An 18,456-nucleotide genomic window follows, 5' to 3' on the forward strand; every position below is an offset into this window, starting at 1 on the left:
TAATCAGTATAAATCACCGTATCAACATGATAAAAAAAAAAACTTATGATCACAGCAGTTGACACAGAACAGCATTTACTCTTCTTCTCTTCCCTTCACAAGAGACGTATTTACTTGTTCCCGTCATTGTTTACCAAGGTCCTGGGTCTTGGTCAAGACTCTCTTAGTCCACATACAGAGGTTTATCTTAAATTCAAATCGGACTGTCAGGATCATTATGCAAATTGGGTTCACTTTCTCCAGGTAACCAGTTCCACATACCAAGAAGTGGGGAGTGTATGCTAAACTACCAGATAAAACGGTCAAGTCACGTGCTCAACAATGTGACACACGTTTGGAAAATCAAAAGGATTACTCAAATTTAGAGACACAGACAATCATATTTGCATTTGAAAAGCAACATAAAAGAAACAATTTTGTAAGCTCTGTTAGAAATGCTAAACTTGGACATTTAAAAGACCAAATTTAAAATTCAACAGGTGTACTAAGAGAGAAGCTTCACATCGCTTCTCGGCCTTTTGGCTAAGATCAAGTGTAGAGAGAAGCTTCACGACTTTCACAACTGTGAAAAGAAAAGAAGTTCGGGTAATTTCACATTTTATGTACTTTCACTGAGCTAAATCTATTTAGATTATACTTAGGAAAACCTCCCTCAAGGAAATGGAAAAATCTCAGTTTCCAGGCATTGGGCATAATGATAGCCTTATTATTTAAAAACCAAACCAAAACAAAAAAACTCATGACCCAACCTCTTGGCTAACCAGTGACTTGTGTAATACTAACCTTCCTGCAGTGAAAGCTAGAGCCAGAATCCCTCCTTTCTCAATACATTCACTTGTGGAGAGAAGAACCCCAAAACAGGCAGCATGAGTACTACAGGGAAAGTAAGTACAGTCTTCTCTTTATATTGTGTCATGATTGTGTCAGCTTCTGCGCTTGCTTATTCACCTACACCCCATCACCCAAACAGTATCTATATTTTCCAAGTAGGAGACTATCTTGATCTTAGTATCGCTCCTCTACTCCCTTTTATTTTATGCCTTTTAAGCACTTGCCTTTCTTCATTTTTTCATTTCTTCAGTAATCAATATATCAAGTCCTATGTCAAACTTTCCAGAGTCAGAGACATCCTCTCTTTCAGTGGTCTCACAAGGAGATAGAGTAATTATAAAAGAATCATTATAAGAGAGTGTGCAAGGGTAGAAAAAGAGAGAACAAAGTGCTCCTAACCTAGCATTGCTTCCCAGAGACGGTGACACCTAAGAGGAAACCTGCAGAAGAATGTGCCACGTGAAATAAGTCAAGCAGAGAGAGTCAATTATCATATGGTTTCACTTATTTGTGGAGCATAACAAATAGCATGGAGGACAAGGGGCGTTAGAGAGGAGTAGGGAATTTGGGTAAATTGGAAGGGGAGGTGAACCATGAGAGACTATGGACTCTGAAAAACAATCTGAGGGGTTTGAAGTGGCAGGGGGGTGGGAGGTTGGGGTACCAGGTGGTGGGTATTATAGAGGGCACGGCTTGCATGGAGCACTGGGTGTGGTGAAAAAATAATGAATAATGTTTTTCTGAAAATAAATAAATTGGAAAAAAAAAAAAAAAAGAATGTGCCACGTACAGGAGAAGACAGTTGTGCAGGCAGATAAAGCATGAGGAGCAACATAGAAACGAGAAAGATATCCCACATAAGAATCTCCAAAATATTTTCCTGTGCTTGGAGGGTAAAATCTAAGGCAGGAAGTGACCAGAGGAAAGGTGTGAGACACTGATTGGAAGATCATGGAGAGCACCATAGATCATGTCAATGGATCCTGATAAACAATCAGAGTATCACTTTTAGGCAAAAGATTAGCACAATCAGGATTATAGTGCAGATGGCAAATAACATAGAGGATGGATTTGAAATTGATGAACTCAGGCTGAAAGGCAATGAGGATGTGGACCACACAGTGGTGGCAAGAGTAGAGAAAAGGAAAAAGTTCCCAGAAAATGTTACACTGTGGAGGTTGAGGGAGAGAGATAAACTAAGGATACTTCCCAGGTTTCTTTCCTACATAAATGAATAGGTTACATGGCCACTCATTGAAACAGAGACTACAGAGGGGAGGAATAGATTATATGTTGTGTCCTCCACTCATTGAGGAGGGGAAAGGGAACAGAAGGTGAAAAGAGGACAGAAGGAAGGAAAAAGAAATAATGTGTTCATGTTTTGTTTTTGTTTTTCTAAAGATTTATTTATTTATTTGAGAGAGAGAGTAAGTGGAGTGGGGGAGCAGAGGGAGAGGGAAGTGAGAATCTCAAGCAGACTCTGCACTGAGCATGGAGCCCGACACAGGGTTCATCCCATGACCCTGAGATCATGACCTGAGCTGAAATCAAGAGTCAGACGCTCAACCAACTGAGCCACGCAGGCACCCCTAATGTGTTCATGTTTAAATGTTTCTATAGGACATTCAAATAGGAGATGAATAAATAAGTCTAAAGCTTAGGGTCAAGTTTATCTATAGATACAGACTGTCAAAGTCATCTCCAAAAAGGTAGTGGTTGAATCTATAAAAAGAAAGGTAAAACAACATAGGAAGAGGTTTTATAGCAAGTATAGGGGTAGACTGAAATGAGAACCCCTAAATACTACTTTGCCACCAACAACTTTTCTGACCTTAGACTGCCAGTGACCACCACCATTTGATGAACTACCACAACTAATGGTCTCCATCCCTGCTCCATAATTGACCCCTCCACCCCAAAACTGATGATCTCCCATACCTAGGATCACATAAATTCCCACAATGCAAATGCCATCCTCATGCCAAAACAGCCACTGGACAACGTCATTCTTGATACAAACATCAAAAATAGGACATCTACCCTCTTGTTGTATAGCATTATATAATTAGTACTGTGAAAATAACTAGAATATAGAAACTGATAGCACAAGAAAAGCTGAATTGGTATTTAGAAACTACATATAGCATATATTTAAGCAATGATTATTCTTTTCAGTTCTGAGTGTAGAACTGAACTAAGCCTTCTAATATTCATTAATATAAGAATTCTCCAGCTCCTAGGCCTAAGAAGTTTCCCTTTCTGCCCCCATATTCTATTTCCCAGGTCATTAGGTGCAGAGCAGCCATACTCTGGAAGCCTGGTGCACCATTTTCCATCGAGGAGGTAGAAGTTGCCCCACCAAAGGCAAAGGAAGTTCGCATAAAGGTAAAAAAAAAAAATCATATTTCCACACCAAAAATCAAAGCTATTAACTGTAAATTACACATTCTTTTCACAATGCTCAACTCAAAAACTACGTACTCTGCTATTTATTTTCCATTTCCACCAGTCTTTTTTTTTTAAGATTTTATTTATTTATTTAATTGACAGAGAGAGAGAGAGACAGCAAGAGAGGGAACACAAGCAGGGGGAGTGGGAGAGGGATAAGCAGGCTTCCCACTGAGCAGGGATCCTGAAGCAGGGCTCAATCCCAGAACTCCGGGATCAACGACCCAAGCCGAAGGCAGACGTCACTCCAACAGTCTTTTAATCCAGCCAGACAAAAGATTAGGAAGATATAGCATAGGCTAAATGCATAAAGGATACTTATTTACAACTATAATACTAACTACTAATTAAAAGAAGCTTCTACCCATAAACCATATTGTATGGTTAATACAACCCTAAAGCCCCCTCCACCGTGAAATAAATTAAGTTTTCAATTATAATAGGAAACATCTCTTGCTTTTCTGTGTTCCAATTATTTCATTTCTATAATTGGTCTTCCTCCTCCATACTCCTACCCACAAGCTTCAATGAAGGAGAAGTGAGACCTCTGATGTACACTACAGTTGTACAGATGTCTTTTCTGAACCTATGTAAGTCTTAAATCATCATTTTGCTTCTGAAATTAGCTAATGAAAACCAGTGAATTGCTTTAAACAAATTATTATTGACCCCTCTCTACAATTAAATCTAAGAAATAAATGCATTAATATTAATGCAGTGTATCAAACTCATTAAAAGATTAACAATTCCTTTCTTCCCCGGTGATCCTCTGTCTTGTTTCCTAAATTCCACATATCAGTGACATCATATTATAATTGTCTTTCTCTGACTGACTTATTTTGCTTAGTGTAATACCCTCTAGTTCCAACCATGTCATTGCAAATTATAAGATTTCATTTTTGATGGCTGCATAATATTCCATTGTGTATATACATCACATCTTCTTTATCCAATCATATGTCAATGGACATTCAGACTCTTTCCGTAGTTTGGCTACTGTGGACATTGCTGCTATAAAAATTTGGGTGCACGTGCCCCTTCGGATCACTACGTTTGTATCTTTAGGGTAAATATCCAGTAGCGCAATTGCTGGGTCATAGGGTAGCTCTATATTCAACTTTTTGAGGAACCTCCATGCTGTTTTCCAGAGTGATTGCACCAGCTTGCATTCCCACCAATGGCATAGGAGAGTTCTCCTTTCTCTACAACCTCACTAACATCTGTCGTTTCCTAACTTGTTCATTTTAGCCATTCTGACTAGTGTGAGGTGGTATCTCATTGTGGTTTTGATTTGTATTTCCCTGATTTTGATTTGGGTAGGGGGATGAGTTAGTGGGTGATGGCCATTGGAGAGGGTATGTGTTGTCATGAGTACTGGGTATTATATAAAACTGATGAATCACAGACCTGTACCCCCGAACCAAATAATACATTATATGTTAATTAATTGAATTTAAATTTTTAGAAAAACATTTAAAAACTTTAACAATTAAAGATTGTTTAAAAGATTAACAATTCTGAAACACCTTTGTTTGACACTGAGAAAACCATGTTACTTTTTGCCTTCCATATAGATTGTGGCCACGGGGCTCTGTGGTTCAGAGATGAAAATGTTGGAGAATAAAACCTTTTACAACCGTTATCCTGTCATTATGGGCCATGAAGCAGCTGGAATAGTTGAGAGTGTGGGAGAAGGAGTGAGCACAGTGAAAACAGGTATGAATTAGCACTGGGAGCTAGGAAATTGCAGCAACTTAGAACCCCCATCAGGAAAATAACAAGCATCTCTTAAATGTTAAGCTCAATTGGAAACAAAATGTGAAATGTTGCCCATTTCATAGGAAAGGAGGGATTGTTATTTATAAGTTACACAAAAACACAAAATGTATCTTTGCATTCCTATTTTGATATTAATAAAAACAAGTAGAATGCAATAAACTGAACTTGAAATAAAGTAAAAATGAGGCAAAAATGTATAAAAAAAGGAAACTGAGGAAAACTGTTGAAAATTATTAAAATGAAGCATATAATAAATAGCTGAACACAGTAGTGGAACAAAAGAGGGAAGGAGTCCAGAATTAGATCAAATATATAAAGAAATTTTTTTTAATTTTTTAAATTTTATTTTGTTTTATTTTTTTCAGTGTTCCAAAATTCATTGTTTAGTCACCACACCCAGTGCTCCATGCAATACGTGCCCTCCTTAATACCCACCACCTTAATACCTACTCACCCATCCCTCTACCCCCTCCAAAACCCAATTTAACACAGGATTTGGTTTGGTTTTGCTTTCAAACTTGAAGGGGATAATGTGGATTACTCAGTAAATGATGTTGAAACAACTGGATAGTCATCTGGGGAAAAAGTAAGTTGAGTTGCTATTACATTCTTTATGTCAAGGAAATACACATTATGAACCCAAGAATTAAATGTGAAAAGTGAAACTGCAGAAGTGCTATAAAATGCCATGAGAGAGGGGCGCCTGGGTGGCTCAGTTAGTTAAGCATCTGCCTTCAGCTCAGATCATGATCTCGGGGTCCTGGGATAGAACCTACCCACCCAGCTCTCTGCTCTGCAGGGAGCCTGCTTCTCCTTCCTCTCCCTCTGTGCTCTCTCTCTCTCAAATAAATAAATGGAGTCTTAAAAAAAAAAAAAATACCATAAGAGAACACTGTATTACCTCAGGGAAAGGAAGGAAATTTTAATCAACACAAAAAAATCTAGAAGATATGAAATAATACATCAATTAAATTAACACCATAAAAAGTTCTTAAAATTTTGTTTATAAAAAATAACCCCCGGGGCACCTGGGTGGCTCCATGGGTTAAGTCTCTGCCTTCGACTCAGATCATGGTCTCAGGGTCCTGGGATCAAGCCCCTTATTGGGCTCTCTGCTCGGCAGGGAGCCTACTTCTCCCTCTCTCTCTGCCTGCATCTCTGCCTACTTGTGATCTGTCAAATAAATAAATAAAATCTTTAAAAAAACACCAAAATCAATAACAAATATGACAATGGGCAAATTCCCCTAATATATAAAGAATTTTTTAAAAGCCATTTGATAAAAACAGCCAAGTAGAAAAATAGCCAAAGGAAATGTACATTTCCTTTGGAGAAAATACATATATACACATGAAAAGCTGCCTAACCTCAAACATACTGAATAAAAATTTAAAATACAATGGGCACTGGGTATTATGTAAGACTGATGAATCACAGGGCTATACCTCTAAAACCAAATATATATTATATGTTAATTAATCAAATTTAAATTTTAAAATGTTTAAAACAAAATACAATGGTAAAATACTGGCTTTTTGTTTTTGCTTTCGCTTTTTTCATTAACATATAAGGTATTATTTGTTTCAGGGGTACAGGTTTGTGAATTATCAGTCTTACACAATTCACAGCACTCACCATAGCACATGTTCTTCCCAATGTCCATCACCCAGCCATCCTATCTCTTCCCCACCCCTCCAGCAACCTTCAGTTTGTTTCCTGAGATTAAGAGTCTCTTATGGTTTATCTCCCTCCCTGGTCCCATCTTGTTTCATTTTTCCCTCCCTTCCCCACATGACCTCCTCCCCGCCTCTCAAATTCCTCATATCAGAGAGATCATATGATAATTGTCTTTCTCTGATTGACTTATTTTGCTTAGCATAATACTTTCAATCCCATCCACAGCATTGCAAATGGCAAGATTTCAGTTTTTGATGGCTGCATAGTTTTCCATTGTATATGTACACCACATCTGTTGTGTATATATATACATTTACCCAGTCATCTGTTGATGGACATCTAGGCTCTTTCCATGGTCTCGCTATTGTGGACGGTGCTGCTATAAACATTCAGATGCATGTGCCCCTTTGGATCACTCCATTTTATGTTTAGGGTAAATACCCAGTAGTGTGATTGCTGCGTTGTAGGGTAGTTCTATTTTCAACTTTTTGAGGAACTCTATACTGTTTTCCAGAGTGGTTACACCAGCTTACATTCCCAGCAACAGTGTAGGAGGAAAACATTGTTTATCTAACAAATAAGCAAAGGTTTAAAATTCTGATAATATGTAGGACTGACAGAGTGCAGGCAAATAGCTACCTCAAACCTTATTATCTAGAAAGTAAATTTGTACAACTCTGAATTTGGCAATATGTAACATCATTTAAATGTGTATATTTTGGATCCAATACTCCCAATTCTAGAAAGTCATTCTATAGTTCTATACTCGTGTATTAGCATTCTATTACAGATGTTAAAAAAAAAAAAATCCCCACAAATGTAGCAGCTTAAAGTAAAACAACTTTATTATCTCACAGTTTCTGTGGGTCCAAAGTCTGGGTGGTTGACTGAGTTCCCTGCTTAGGGTTTCACAAGGCTGAAATCAAGGTGTTGATCAGCTGGCTTCTCATCTGGAGATTCTGGAGAAAAATCCACTTCTACGCTCATTCAAGTTGTCAGTATGCATTTCCGGGAGGCTGTAAAACTGACGTCTTCAACCTTAGCTGAGCAGCTGTTGGCTAGGGCCACTGTCAGCTCCTTGAAGCTGCTCACATTCCTTCTCATGTGGCCCTTTGCCCACTTTCAGTCTCAAGGCAGCACTGGCATATCCAATCCTACTCAACCTTGCAATCACTTTGTCTTCTGATTTTTCCTCTTGTCTCCTTTCAAGGGCTCATGTGATTACTTTGGATCCACCTAAATAACTGAGGATGATCTCCCTATTTTCATGTCAGATGCTCAATAAACTTAATTGCATCTGCAAAGTCCCCTTTTCCCTGTAACATATTCATGGGCATGATAACACATTCAGTTTCTGGGGATTCGAATGGGACCTCTTGGGGGGGCACATTTTAAAATTTCCCCCTACCACAGCTCATGTATGCACAAAATATTCCTTGCATTGTTATTTTTCATGACTGTTTAGGAAAAAACCTAAATGTCTATCAGTGTCCAAAGAACTGGTTAAATAAATGATGATATATCTATACGACAGAAAAACTATGTAACTATTAAACAAAAATCACTAAATCTCCAAGGTCTATTGTTAAGTAAAAAAGTAAGACCTACAAAGAGGGTAAACCATATGTTAGCCTTTATATTTTGAAATGGGTTACATCTCTGAAAGATACCATTGATAAGAACATAAACTACATTTTTGTGAAATTTAAATGTTTTGACATATGTATGTATACTTTTTAAAAACTAAAAGTAAATTTATAAAGTCCAAATCCTGTAAGTGTTCTTAACTAAAACTATGAAACAAATTTCTCTACAACAATAGATAATGCGGTTGTATGATTACAAGTCAGTAAGTCCATTACAAGCAAGTTACTCTAATTTTTTTCTTATACTTTGCACATTACTAAAGGAACCGCCTGAACTATTTTCTTATACTTTGCACATTGCTAGAGGAACCACCGCCAAGAAGGACTGATTTAAAACACAGAGGAGAGTAAAGAGACACTCTTTACTTATTCTCTGAACTAGAATCCATTCTATTTTACATCCAATCCTTCACAGCAGAAGTTGTATAGAAAATATAAAATAAGGCATGGCTCAATGACTACATAACAAAATCATTTGGCTTCAAGAGGAATTTACAGGATGGCAAGTTCCTTGACATTCAGTTGCTGAGCCCAGGGCTAGACACAGATGAAGACATCCCCTCTTTTCATAAGTATTTGATATTTTCCACAAAACTGAGCACCATTAAATGCAGAAATAATTCACAGTTACCATATTTTCTTGGGTGTCTTGTTGGTGAAGTCCTGAAAGTCAGCTATCTCTTTACTTAGAAAAATAATAACCTAATAAATGCTTTTCTTCTTCAGGAGATAAAGTTATCACACTCTTTCTACCGCAGTGTGGAGAATGTGCCTCTTGCCTTAATCCTGGGGATAATTTTTGTATACAAACCAAGTAAGGTTTTACTAATAATCTTTTTGAAAAATTCAATTTCCTTAGAAGGAAACTAAGCTTTCTAATTCAAAAGAAAAATTTGGTTTTGTGTTTTGTTTTGTTTTTGTCTATAACAGACAGTCAGAGTCCAGCCTGATGTCTGATGGTACCAGTAGGTTTGCCTGCAAGGGAAAACCAGTGTATCACTTTGCAAATACAAGCACCTTCTCTGAATATACAGTGATAAAAGAAATCTCGGTTGCCAAGATTGATGCAGTTGCTCCTCTGGAGAAAGTATGCCTAGTGAGCTGTGGTTTTTCCACCGGGTATGGTGCTGCAATCAATACTGCCAAGGTGAGGAGCATTTATACCAGGTATGAACGCAATTCTTGGTCGATGGAGATGAAAATCCTCATGCACCTGGGCATGTTTAACCAAACAACCTGAGGAAGAATCACAAACCTCCCTCTAAATATCCCTGAGTTCCTTACTGTCTGGTCATCCTCTCACACCCTTCAATATCTTTCCCATTCCCTTTTGGTCAGTGGTAAGTAGCAAATCAAGTATGGATGACAGTCACAAGTGGAGATACCAGGAATTCCTGGGAGTTAAACATAAAACAGTTGCAAAATTACTGTGTTCTTCCACATTCCAGTTCATCCTTTTTGTTTTGGTTTGGTTTTATCCAACAAACATTTATGGAGTCATTCACTGCTCCAGGTGCTGGCATTCGGCAGCTAACAAAACTCACTGAGCTGCTATTCTGTTGTATAATGTATCAGGGGAAAGTCAAGTGCTCATAAAAATAAAAGGATAGTAAAAAGACCAGGTGGCGGAAGAGATACTGCTATATAAGACAAATTGGTCAGGTAATCCCACTCTGACTGAATGGGAACTACTCAGTAGTGGGAACTACTGTTTCTGAGACATCCCCCAAACCTTCCCAGCTACCTTTTGTAAATAGCTGTTGAACTTCATTACTTTGTTTTCCCCTAAAGTCTGTTAGTCCCCATCCTAGAGAAATAGGACAGAAGGGGTTCTGTTTGAATTACTCTCATTTTGGACCCCCCAAAAATAAGCCTTTGCTTCATAAGGCATTGACATTTAAAGGGATGCAACGTTTTCCAAAGGAAAGGAGAAATGAAGGGTTGCATGGAGATAGATGAGGATGGTTTTTAAAAACTCAAAAATAACTGGAATCAAATATTCTGTTAAGTAAGTCTTAAGATTCAATGAAATTTCATTAAACTGCTTCTACTCATGTTAACTCCCAGAACTTAAAATTGTATTTACAGGCAGTTTTTTGCTCCTCTAGCAAACAGTATTCCACATCTAGAAATACCCTCAGAAACTAAAACTCTCAGTTACAATGAGTTTTATCTGAAAATGTCCTTTGCTTATATCTCATAAAAAGTATATACAGACTTGGGTCTTTCCAACTGAGTCAAGACACATGTCCCCTTTGCTTTTGTTTTCTGCCTTCGTGTGCTTAGGTGACCCCAGGTTCCACATGTGCAGTGTTTGGCCTTGGAGGAGTCGGCCTGTCTGTGATCATAGGCTGTAAAGCAGCAGGAGCAGCTAGGATCATTGGGGTGGACATCAACAAAGATAAATTTGAGAAGGCGAAGGAAGTGGGTGCCACTGAGTGCATCAACCCACAGGACTTCAAGAAGCCCATCCAAGAAGTTTTATTTGATATGACAGGTGCTGGTGTGGAATTTTGCTTTGAGGTCATCGGAAATCCAGAAACTGTGGTATGTGATTTTTTCCCGAGGGAAAATAACCAATATTTCTGCCCGTCATAAGTTTAGATTTTAACTGAATGAAAATTCTAAAATTCCCTCCACTTTTCCTCTAAATTATTTAATTTTCCTTGTGCCCCCATGACATCCCAGCTGGTATCCTCTGTCCACGCCTACAAATCTATTCACTACTCCAACACTGAACTCCCATACTGAGATTTCTCCCTCTCTTCCATCATACCATTCCTTCAAATAAGAAGACAACCTCCAACAGGCAGTACAGAAAAGCTTTGTAAAGAATTCTCACTGAATTATTTCATGAACAACAACCTGGTAACTACAAATTCCAAGCCAGAAGAGTTAAGAAAGATAAGGGTAGTACTGGATTAACCACCGTATAAAGGAATGAGCTTTGCACTTTGAGCAGTCTTTCACGGTAGATCTGAGTAAGCTTCCAAAGAAAATATTAGCCAATTTGATTAGATGGATTCATTTCAAAAGTGAAGCAATCAGTAGTTGTTTTTCCAGCTGAACATGGTTTATATAAGAATATAAATGTAGAGGGAGTTATTTCACAATCTGATGCTTTCCTTGAGGATTTGTAGAAATAACATACTATCGAATTGCATGACTCTGTGTTCTAGTTAGCTGTATGAAAACCCAATCACCGTCTCTTTCAATCTCAGTGCTTTCCTCAGCTTACAAAATGTTTTCATTCCTCACCACACATGAACTCCCTCGTGTGTAAAAATGTATAACCAAATCTTTCTCACAGTCTTTCCCACAGATAGTCTTGCTATGAGAAACAGCTTCTGAAAATAACTAACGGGAACATATCTGTTTATCACTTGGCTAATACAAGATGTTATGCAACTCTCCAGCTGTACTTGTTAATGTCTAAGAGAAAAAGTCAGTTCTAACAAATCACCCATATTAGTAATGGTTCTCATAAAAATTATTACTATCGTTGCTGTTGTTGTTACCACCACGGGTGTGTTTAGTATTTTCATTTTTTAATTTCCATTTACTGAGTCTTAAAGTGCCAGGTATTACACTAGGCATCAGGCAATGTCGTTTCAGTAAATCCCTGTGAGATAAATGTTATTTCAAATGAGGTCATGGAGCATCAGAAAAGATCACAGACCATTTAGCAGTTTATCTGAAATTAGGTCCAACTCTCAAGTACATCTTTTAACTCTTGCATTGTCTTGCATTGCTTCACAACACGAAGCTGCCCTGGCCTCCTGCCACGAGAGCCATGGGGTCTGTGTGATTGTTGGGTTCTTGGCAGGCGTCCGTCTCAACATCAGTGGCTTATTGTTTCTTTCAGGACGTTCTTTGAAGGGAACCATTTTTGGAGGTATGGATGAAACAGGGGAGAGGGAAAATGCATGAGGTTTTAGAGATGATAAGTAGAGAAATGTGTCATAAATGCTTAAGAAGGAAATAAAACAAGAACTTTAGATTACAGTTTTTGTTTCAACACATAAATATCCAAGATAGGGAGATGGATATTTGATGTATACAGTTACTTTTTTAATTTTATTGAAACTTACAGTTACTTCTTGGTAAGCTTTTTGTTCATTAATAAAGAAACCGGTGTCCAAAGTTTAATACAAATTATAAGTTGAAAAGAAAAGGCAATATTGTGATCAATAACTATACTTCAATTGAATTATATATCTGCCAAGTGAGATTCTTTGAAGAATATACTGAACTACTATTTGACTAATGTAAGCTTTATATCAACTCAAAGATATTAAACATAATGGATTAGTGACTAAAAAGATATACTACCAATAAAAAGCAAATGAGAATTATTCCCAGAAAAAAAATTTTTTTCATAGAATCCTTTGATTTTCCATGTTTTAAGCCTGTCCTAGAACTTGCATTCTAATAGACTTTAAAAGAGTAGTTTATTGAGAAAATTAAGAAAGTAGAAAACTAAATAAATCTGCTTAGGATTCTGGTCTCATAAGCAAGTAATCTATTATTTAAGAAGAAACATTTTATCCAGAAATTTGGGACAATCTGAATTTGGGAGCATTAGAGATAAGGATTAGGAGCTATCTGAATTATTTGGACCAGTGAGCTATTTGTGGTCTCCAAATTAGCTATGGCAATGTATTGTTATAGACACTAAGAGTCTTACCCAATTCATTTATGAAGAGTAGATAAATGGCAGGGCTAGCAAAAGTAAACAAACAAATACATAAATAATCCAGTTTAAATTATAAATTTCAGTTCTTCCATTTGTAATAATTGGATATAACCACTGCGTTATCCCCCTTTTATAGATGAAAACTATTGATTCCAAATACACATACTCAGCTAACTCTTATAAAATAAGATCACCAGTATTTTAAATAATTCCCATAAACTATATCACTGGCCACTTAAGCATTCATATAGCTATTATTAAATGAATCCTACCTTCCATAGACAGTATAATCCTCTGGGTCAATAGTTTTCAAATAATGACAATATTTAAGAAAGGGAGGATACAAGAGGGCAGTATAGGGAGATCCTAAACTCATCCCCTCCCACAGACACACCAAGCCTACAGCCACACATGGATCACTTCCCTCTGGAAAAGATCTAAAAACTGAAAACTAGATGAAATGCTATATAGAACAAAGGATAAAAGGATCATATTGCCATGGGGAGAAGATGCAGAGACATGGTCTTACAAAAACCCCACCCCTGCTTCAGTGATATACAGTAAGGATGAATCTCAGCAGATAGGCACTTGTTCCAGAAGAGCAAAAGGTTGGTTCCCTACAACAGGCACCCTGGCCCCTGAGATTTGCACAAGGATGAGATGAGACCCCAGAATGTCCGGCTTGGAAAACCCATCAGGGCTGACATTAGGTGAGGGTCCCAAGTGCTATAGAAAACTGAGATTCCTCTCTTAGAAGGCTCATGTATGGTCTTGCTCACCCCAAGACCCAGTGAAAAATCAGCAGTTTGAAAACTGTCTAAACTATATGTGAGGGAGATACATTTGCTGATCTGGGGTCATCAGCTGGAAGGACAGGGGCCAGATGAGAAGCTTCTCAGTGATGGAGGTACTAGCCAATGCTATTGTTGTACTCTCCACAAAACTGCTAGCATAGGTAAGCAAGCTTGGATACAGCACACTCCCATGGCACTTAATGAGGCCAGAGGGCACAAGTGGTTGTAGTGCTCCCCTGTTCTCTCTCTGGGGCAAGGAAATCATGAATGGAGTTCTCCTGGTACCTAGCTCAAGTCTGTGAGCATGGGCAGTTGCAATGCTCCCTTGCCCCTGACTAAAACTGGCAAGCACAAGCAGCCCAGCATTTTCCTGCTTTCAGCCTAAAGGCTGCATACACACATACTGAATAGGAGGAAATATTTGCAAATCATATGCCTGATAATAATATCCAAAATATATAAAGAATTACACAATTCAGTAACAAAAAATCAAGCAATCCCATTTAAAAAAAATGGGAGAGGAACTAAATACACATTTTTTCCACTGGGAGACAAACAGCTGGCCAACAGGAACATGAAAAGATGCTCAATATCACTCATCATCAGAGAAATGAAAATCAAAACCACAATGAGATACCAGCTCACACAAGTCAGAATGGCTAGAAAAGACAAAAATAACAAGTGCTCACAAGGATGGGGAAGAAAGGGAACCCTCGTGGCACTGCTGGTGGGAATGTAAATTAGTGCAGCCACTGTGGAAAACAGTAGGGAGGGTCCTCAAAAAATTAAAATAGAACTACCATATGATACAGCAATTCCAGCAATGAAAACACTAACAAAAAAGATACAGACACACTTATATTCATTGCAGCATTATTTACAATAGCTGAGATATGGAAATACCTAAGTGCCTGTCGGTGAATGGATGCATAAAGATGTGTGTGTGTGTGTGTGTGTGTGTGTGTGTATAATAGAATGCTGTTCAGTCAAAAAAAAAAAGAATGAAATCTTGACATTTGCAATATCAAGTATGAACCTTGCGGCTATTTTGCTAAGTGAAATAAGTCAGAGAGAAAAAAACAAATACCACATGATAAATGAAACAAAGCAAAACCCAGTCTCATAGATACGGAAGACAGATTTGTGGTTATTGGAGGGGATGAAGATTGTGTGCAAAATGGGTAAAGGGGGTTATGAAGTACAAGTTTCCAGTTAAAAAATGAGTAAGTCCTGGTGATATAACGCATTACATGCAGAATACAGTCAATAATAGCATATTAACTTTGTAAGGCAGTACATAGTAACTAGACTTGGGGTAATCATTTCACAGTGTATACAGATATCAAATCACTATGTTGTACAACTGAAACCAATACTGTATGTCAGTTTTACCTCAAAAAATTGAGAAAGGGGGAGGGACAGTGTTGTCCAGGAGGCTAAACCTCCTATAATGTACACAATGAAGCACAAAACACCATGCCATTGTGAGAAACACTTCCTCACCGAGTGTTTGGTCTTGGACCCTTTCCTTGTTTAAAAAGCAACTGGAAGGATTTCTCACATAGATATGAAAATGCTTTATAGATCACCAAGCACAAGATAATAACTAAGAACAGATCTTCAAAGTTGTCATCACAAGAAATAAAAAAATTTATAACTGTGTACAGTGAGGGATGTTAAATAGGTTAGTAGTGATCATTTCATAATATATGTATATAGGCACTCAATCATTATGTTGTAGGCCCAAAACCGATATGTTATATGTTAATTACACCTCATTTTTTTTAAAAAAAAAAAGATAAAAACAAATAGAAAAAAATACACTAGCCATTTGTGTCATGAATAGAGGAACAGTTAAGAATTGATCACATATAACAGAAGCCAACTTAATAGACAATGAAGTTTTAGGTAGTTTTGAGAATAAGTAGGAAGCTTAGAGAACCCAGCCCAGGATGGAATCAAGAAAAGTAAGTAACTGCCAAGATCCTGTCACAGTATAAGCTGCTTCTGACACTGCTGCTTCCCTGCACCATTACACAACACTCACCCTTTCCAGGAATGAGCAGGCCACCAAATTCTGGGTTGTGCCCCAGCAGGTATGTTACTTAGCACAATACTAAATATAAGGATGTATACTAAATATACTAAATATAAGGATGTATAAATGCTAAATATAAAGGTAGTATTTTCTTGAAAACCATGATTTTTGAGTCTCATGAAAATCATGATTCTTGAATCTTATGATTCTTGAAAATCATGAGAAAGAAAAGAGAACGGCAAGCTTACATTACCTTAACTGACCCCCTCTTTCCCTGTGCAACTCTTAGTTCCATAAAGCACATTTCATTCTTTCCTCAAAACTTGACTGAAATCACTGCCATGATGAAAGTTCTTAAGGTATTTGGCTTTTTCAGGAAGCTGCAGATCAAAACACAAACACGCACAAACTTTGCACTACTTCCTTTCACAGTTCCCAAGACTTTGGTCTTTGTTATACATTAGATATGGATTTACAGCTCCCCAAATAGTACAACCTGACACCAAAAATATCTAAGATGAGACCCATGTACTACTTGCTTTGAGTAAATCCTCCTCTTAATATCAGAGGTCTTCTTCAAAAGAAAAGCCTTCTACATAGGTGTATGGTTGGGACAGTCATTCCCGGGATGACTGAGATAATTAATGGGAAATCCTTAGATCTCCTCAAAGCCAGGACCTCCAGCAGTTACCTTATATTGCCTTTCCTGTATGATGAGTCTTATACATAAAATCTATTGTTTATCTGTGTATTTCCAGGCTGGAAAAGCAGAGAGAGCATCCCTAAACTGGTTTCTGATTACATGGCAAAGAAATTTAATCTAGACCCACTAATTACTCACACTCTGAATCTGGATAAAATCAATGAAGCGGTTGAATTAATGAGAACTGGAAAATGGCAAGTTGCTCACATAATTTTTATGTCTGAGTGTTTGGGACCAAGAAATAGAAGTGTGGGGACTGGGGGAGGCAGTAAACAGGAAGTAAGGGCTGGAATTTAAGGTTTCAGGAATTTGTGAAACATTTCCTTCTGCTTTATATTCTATTTTATTCCCAGTTTATAAAATATGTAAGCCTGAAAATACTTACCAATACCTTTTAATTTACAATCTAGTGGGTTTCTTTCTTTTTTTTTTTTTTTACATGACAGATTACCTAGTGAAGTTAGCTCACAAAATTCTAGCCCAAGTTCAAACTCATAGTTTATAAAGAGGCCACTATTGGTTTTGTTTATATTAAAGGGGAAATTATCTTCAGAATAATTATCTTCAGAATTATCTTCAAAATTATCTTCAGAATTCTAAATTCTGAAGTCTATCTTTGGCCCACAAACCAGACTACAGTTATAAATTGGGGCACTGGTATTCCCCACAAGAGACTAAGCGTGCATCCCTTTTCTTTTACCCTTGGAGTTTCATGCCATTTTGAAAGATCTCACAACTGATTTAATCTGCCCATTTTCGGCTCACCTAAGAGAATCTAACTTACTTGTCTACAAAGTTAAAAAATTCAAATCCAAAACAGATGTTTTAGAAACATTTCAACTTTTTTTTTTCCAGTATCCGCTGTATCCTGCTACTTTAAGGACAATGCGATATAACTAAGAGCTGCAGTTTCTTTCACCAACTAGATTGTGCTCTGCATCATTCTCCTGGTCTAGAAGAATTATCCACACAACACTGTTTCTAATTTCTTGCCTCTGATACATTCAGCAGTAGGCTCATAGCTGGCTTCTACCTACCCTCACTATCCCCATCAACATTGTTCTTAGGTGGCCCAATGTCCCCCAATAACATCCTCCCCTTTAGAGCTAAATTAAGTTTGATCTGAATCACCCAATTCCAGACCCTTTAAACAAGTCACCCCAAGATACTCCCACTTTCATCTCTACCTCACAGCCCATGTTTCCTTGAATATTTTTTCTCTCCCACCCCGGGAAGCTCTGTTCATTGCACACCAAAGAAACAAAACTCACCATTCATGAGTTTATAAAACATTCAGGCTATAGCAAGCTGATGGAAGGCGGTGGCAGTCTTCATTACATCAACTTAAATAAATCCCCATTGAACATTAAGTATTTCATTCTTAATATAACTCCCCTCAGAGAAACTTCTAGTGGTATTTCATCTTATATAACCTAGCCTTAAGCCATCACTTATATTATCTTTGGCACTCCCCTCTTCTCTCCAGTCAAAGCAATTTCAAGTTCTTCTTCAATTGGCCAGGACAGTTTAGCCCTCAGCAGTTCAAATTACCTGACCTTATAACTAAGTCATCTAGGGATTCCACAGGGAAAAAAAGGGGGTGGAGGGAGGAGTGGGCTGGGGAGAATCTTGCTATTTATCAGGATCCACACTTCCTGGGAGACAGTTGTGGTATTAAACAACAAAACTAGTTTTTATTCCACTCTCCACAGAAAGGGGGTAATTGTGTAGTGCCTTCCTAATGTGTCTCACAGATTCTTTCCCCCAGGAAGTGGATGAGGGGAAGACAAGATCCAATAATGGTTGGTGGCATCCAATCCCTCTACCCTGGCTCCCTGACACCC

At 37.8% G+C, this 18,456-nt stretch overlaps 1 protein-coding gene across 1 annotated transcript; it reads left to right on the forward strand.

Moving 5' to 3' along the window:
* The first annotated feature begins 835 nt into the window (after positions 1–835).
* LOC122890457 (alcohol dehydrogenase 6-like) lies at positions 836–17,492 on the forward strand. Its single transcript, XM_044226069.1, has 9 exons — positions 836–884; positions 3,115–3,216; positions 4,854–4,995; positions 9,108–9,195; positions 9,312–9,528; positions 10,668–10,932; positions 12,148–12,276; positions 16,668–16,806; positions 17,468–17,492. Exons 1-9 carry the CDS (start codon positions 867–869, stop codon positions 17,490–17,492), a joined length of 1,125 nt encoding a protein of 374 aa, XP_044082004.1. The 5' UTR covers positions 836–866.
* The last annotated feature ends 964 nt before the right edge of the window (positions 17,493–18,456 follow it).

The sequence above is a fragment of the Neovison vison genome, chromosome 11 (genome assembly GCF_020171115.1).
Source record: "Neovison vison isolate M4711 chromosome 11, ASM_NN_V1, whole genome shotgun sequence".
Lineage (NCBI taxonomy): Eukaryota > Metazoa > Chordata > Mammalia > Carnivora > Mustelidae > Neogale > Neogale vison.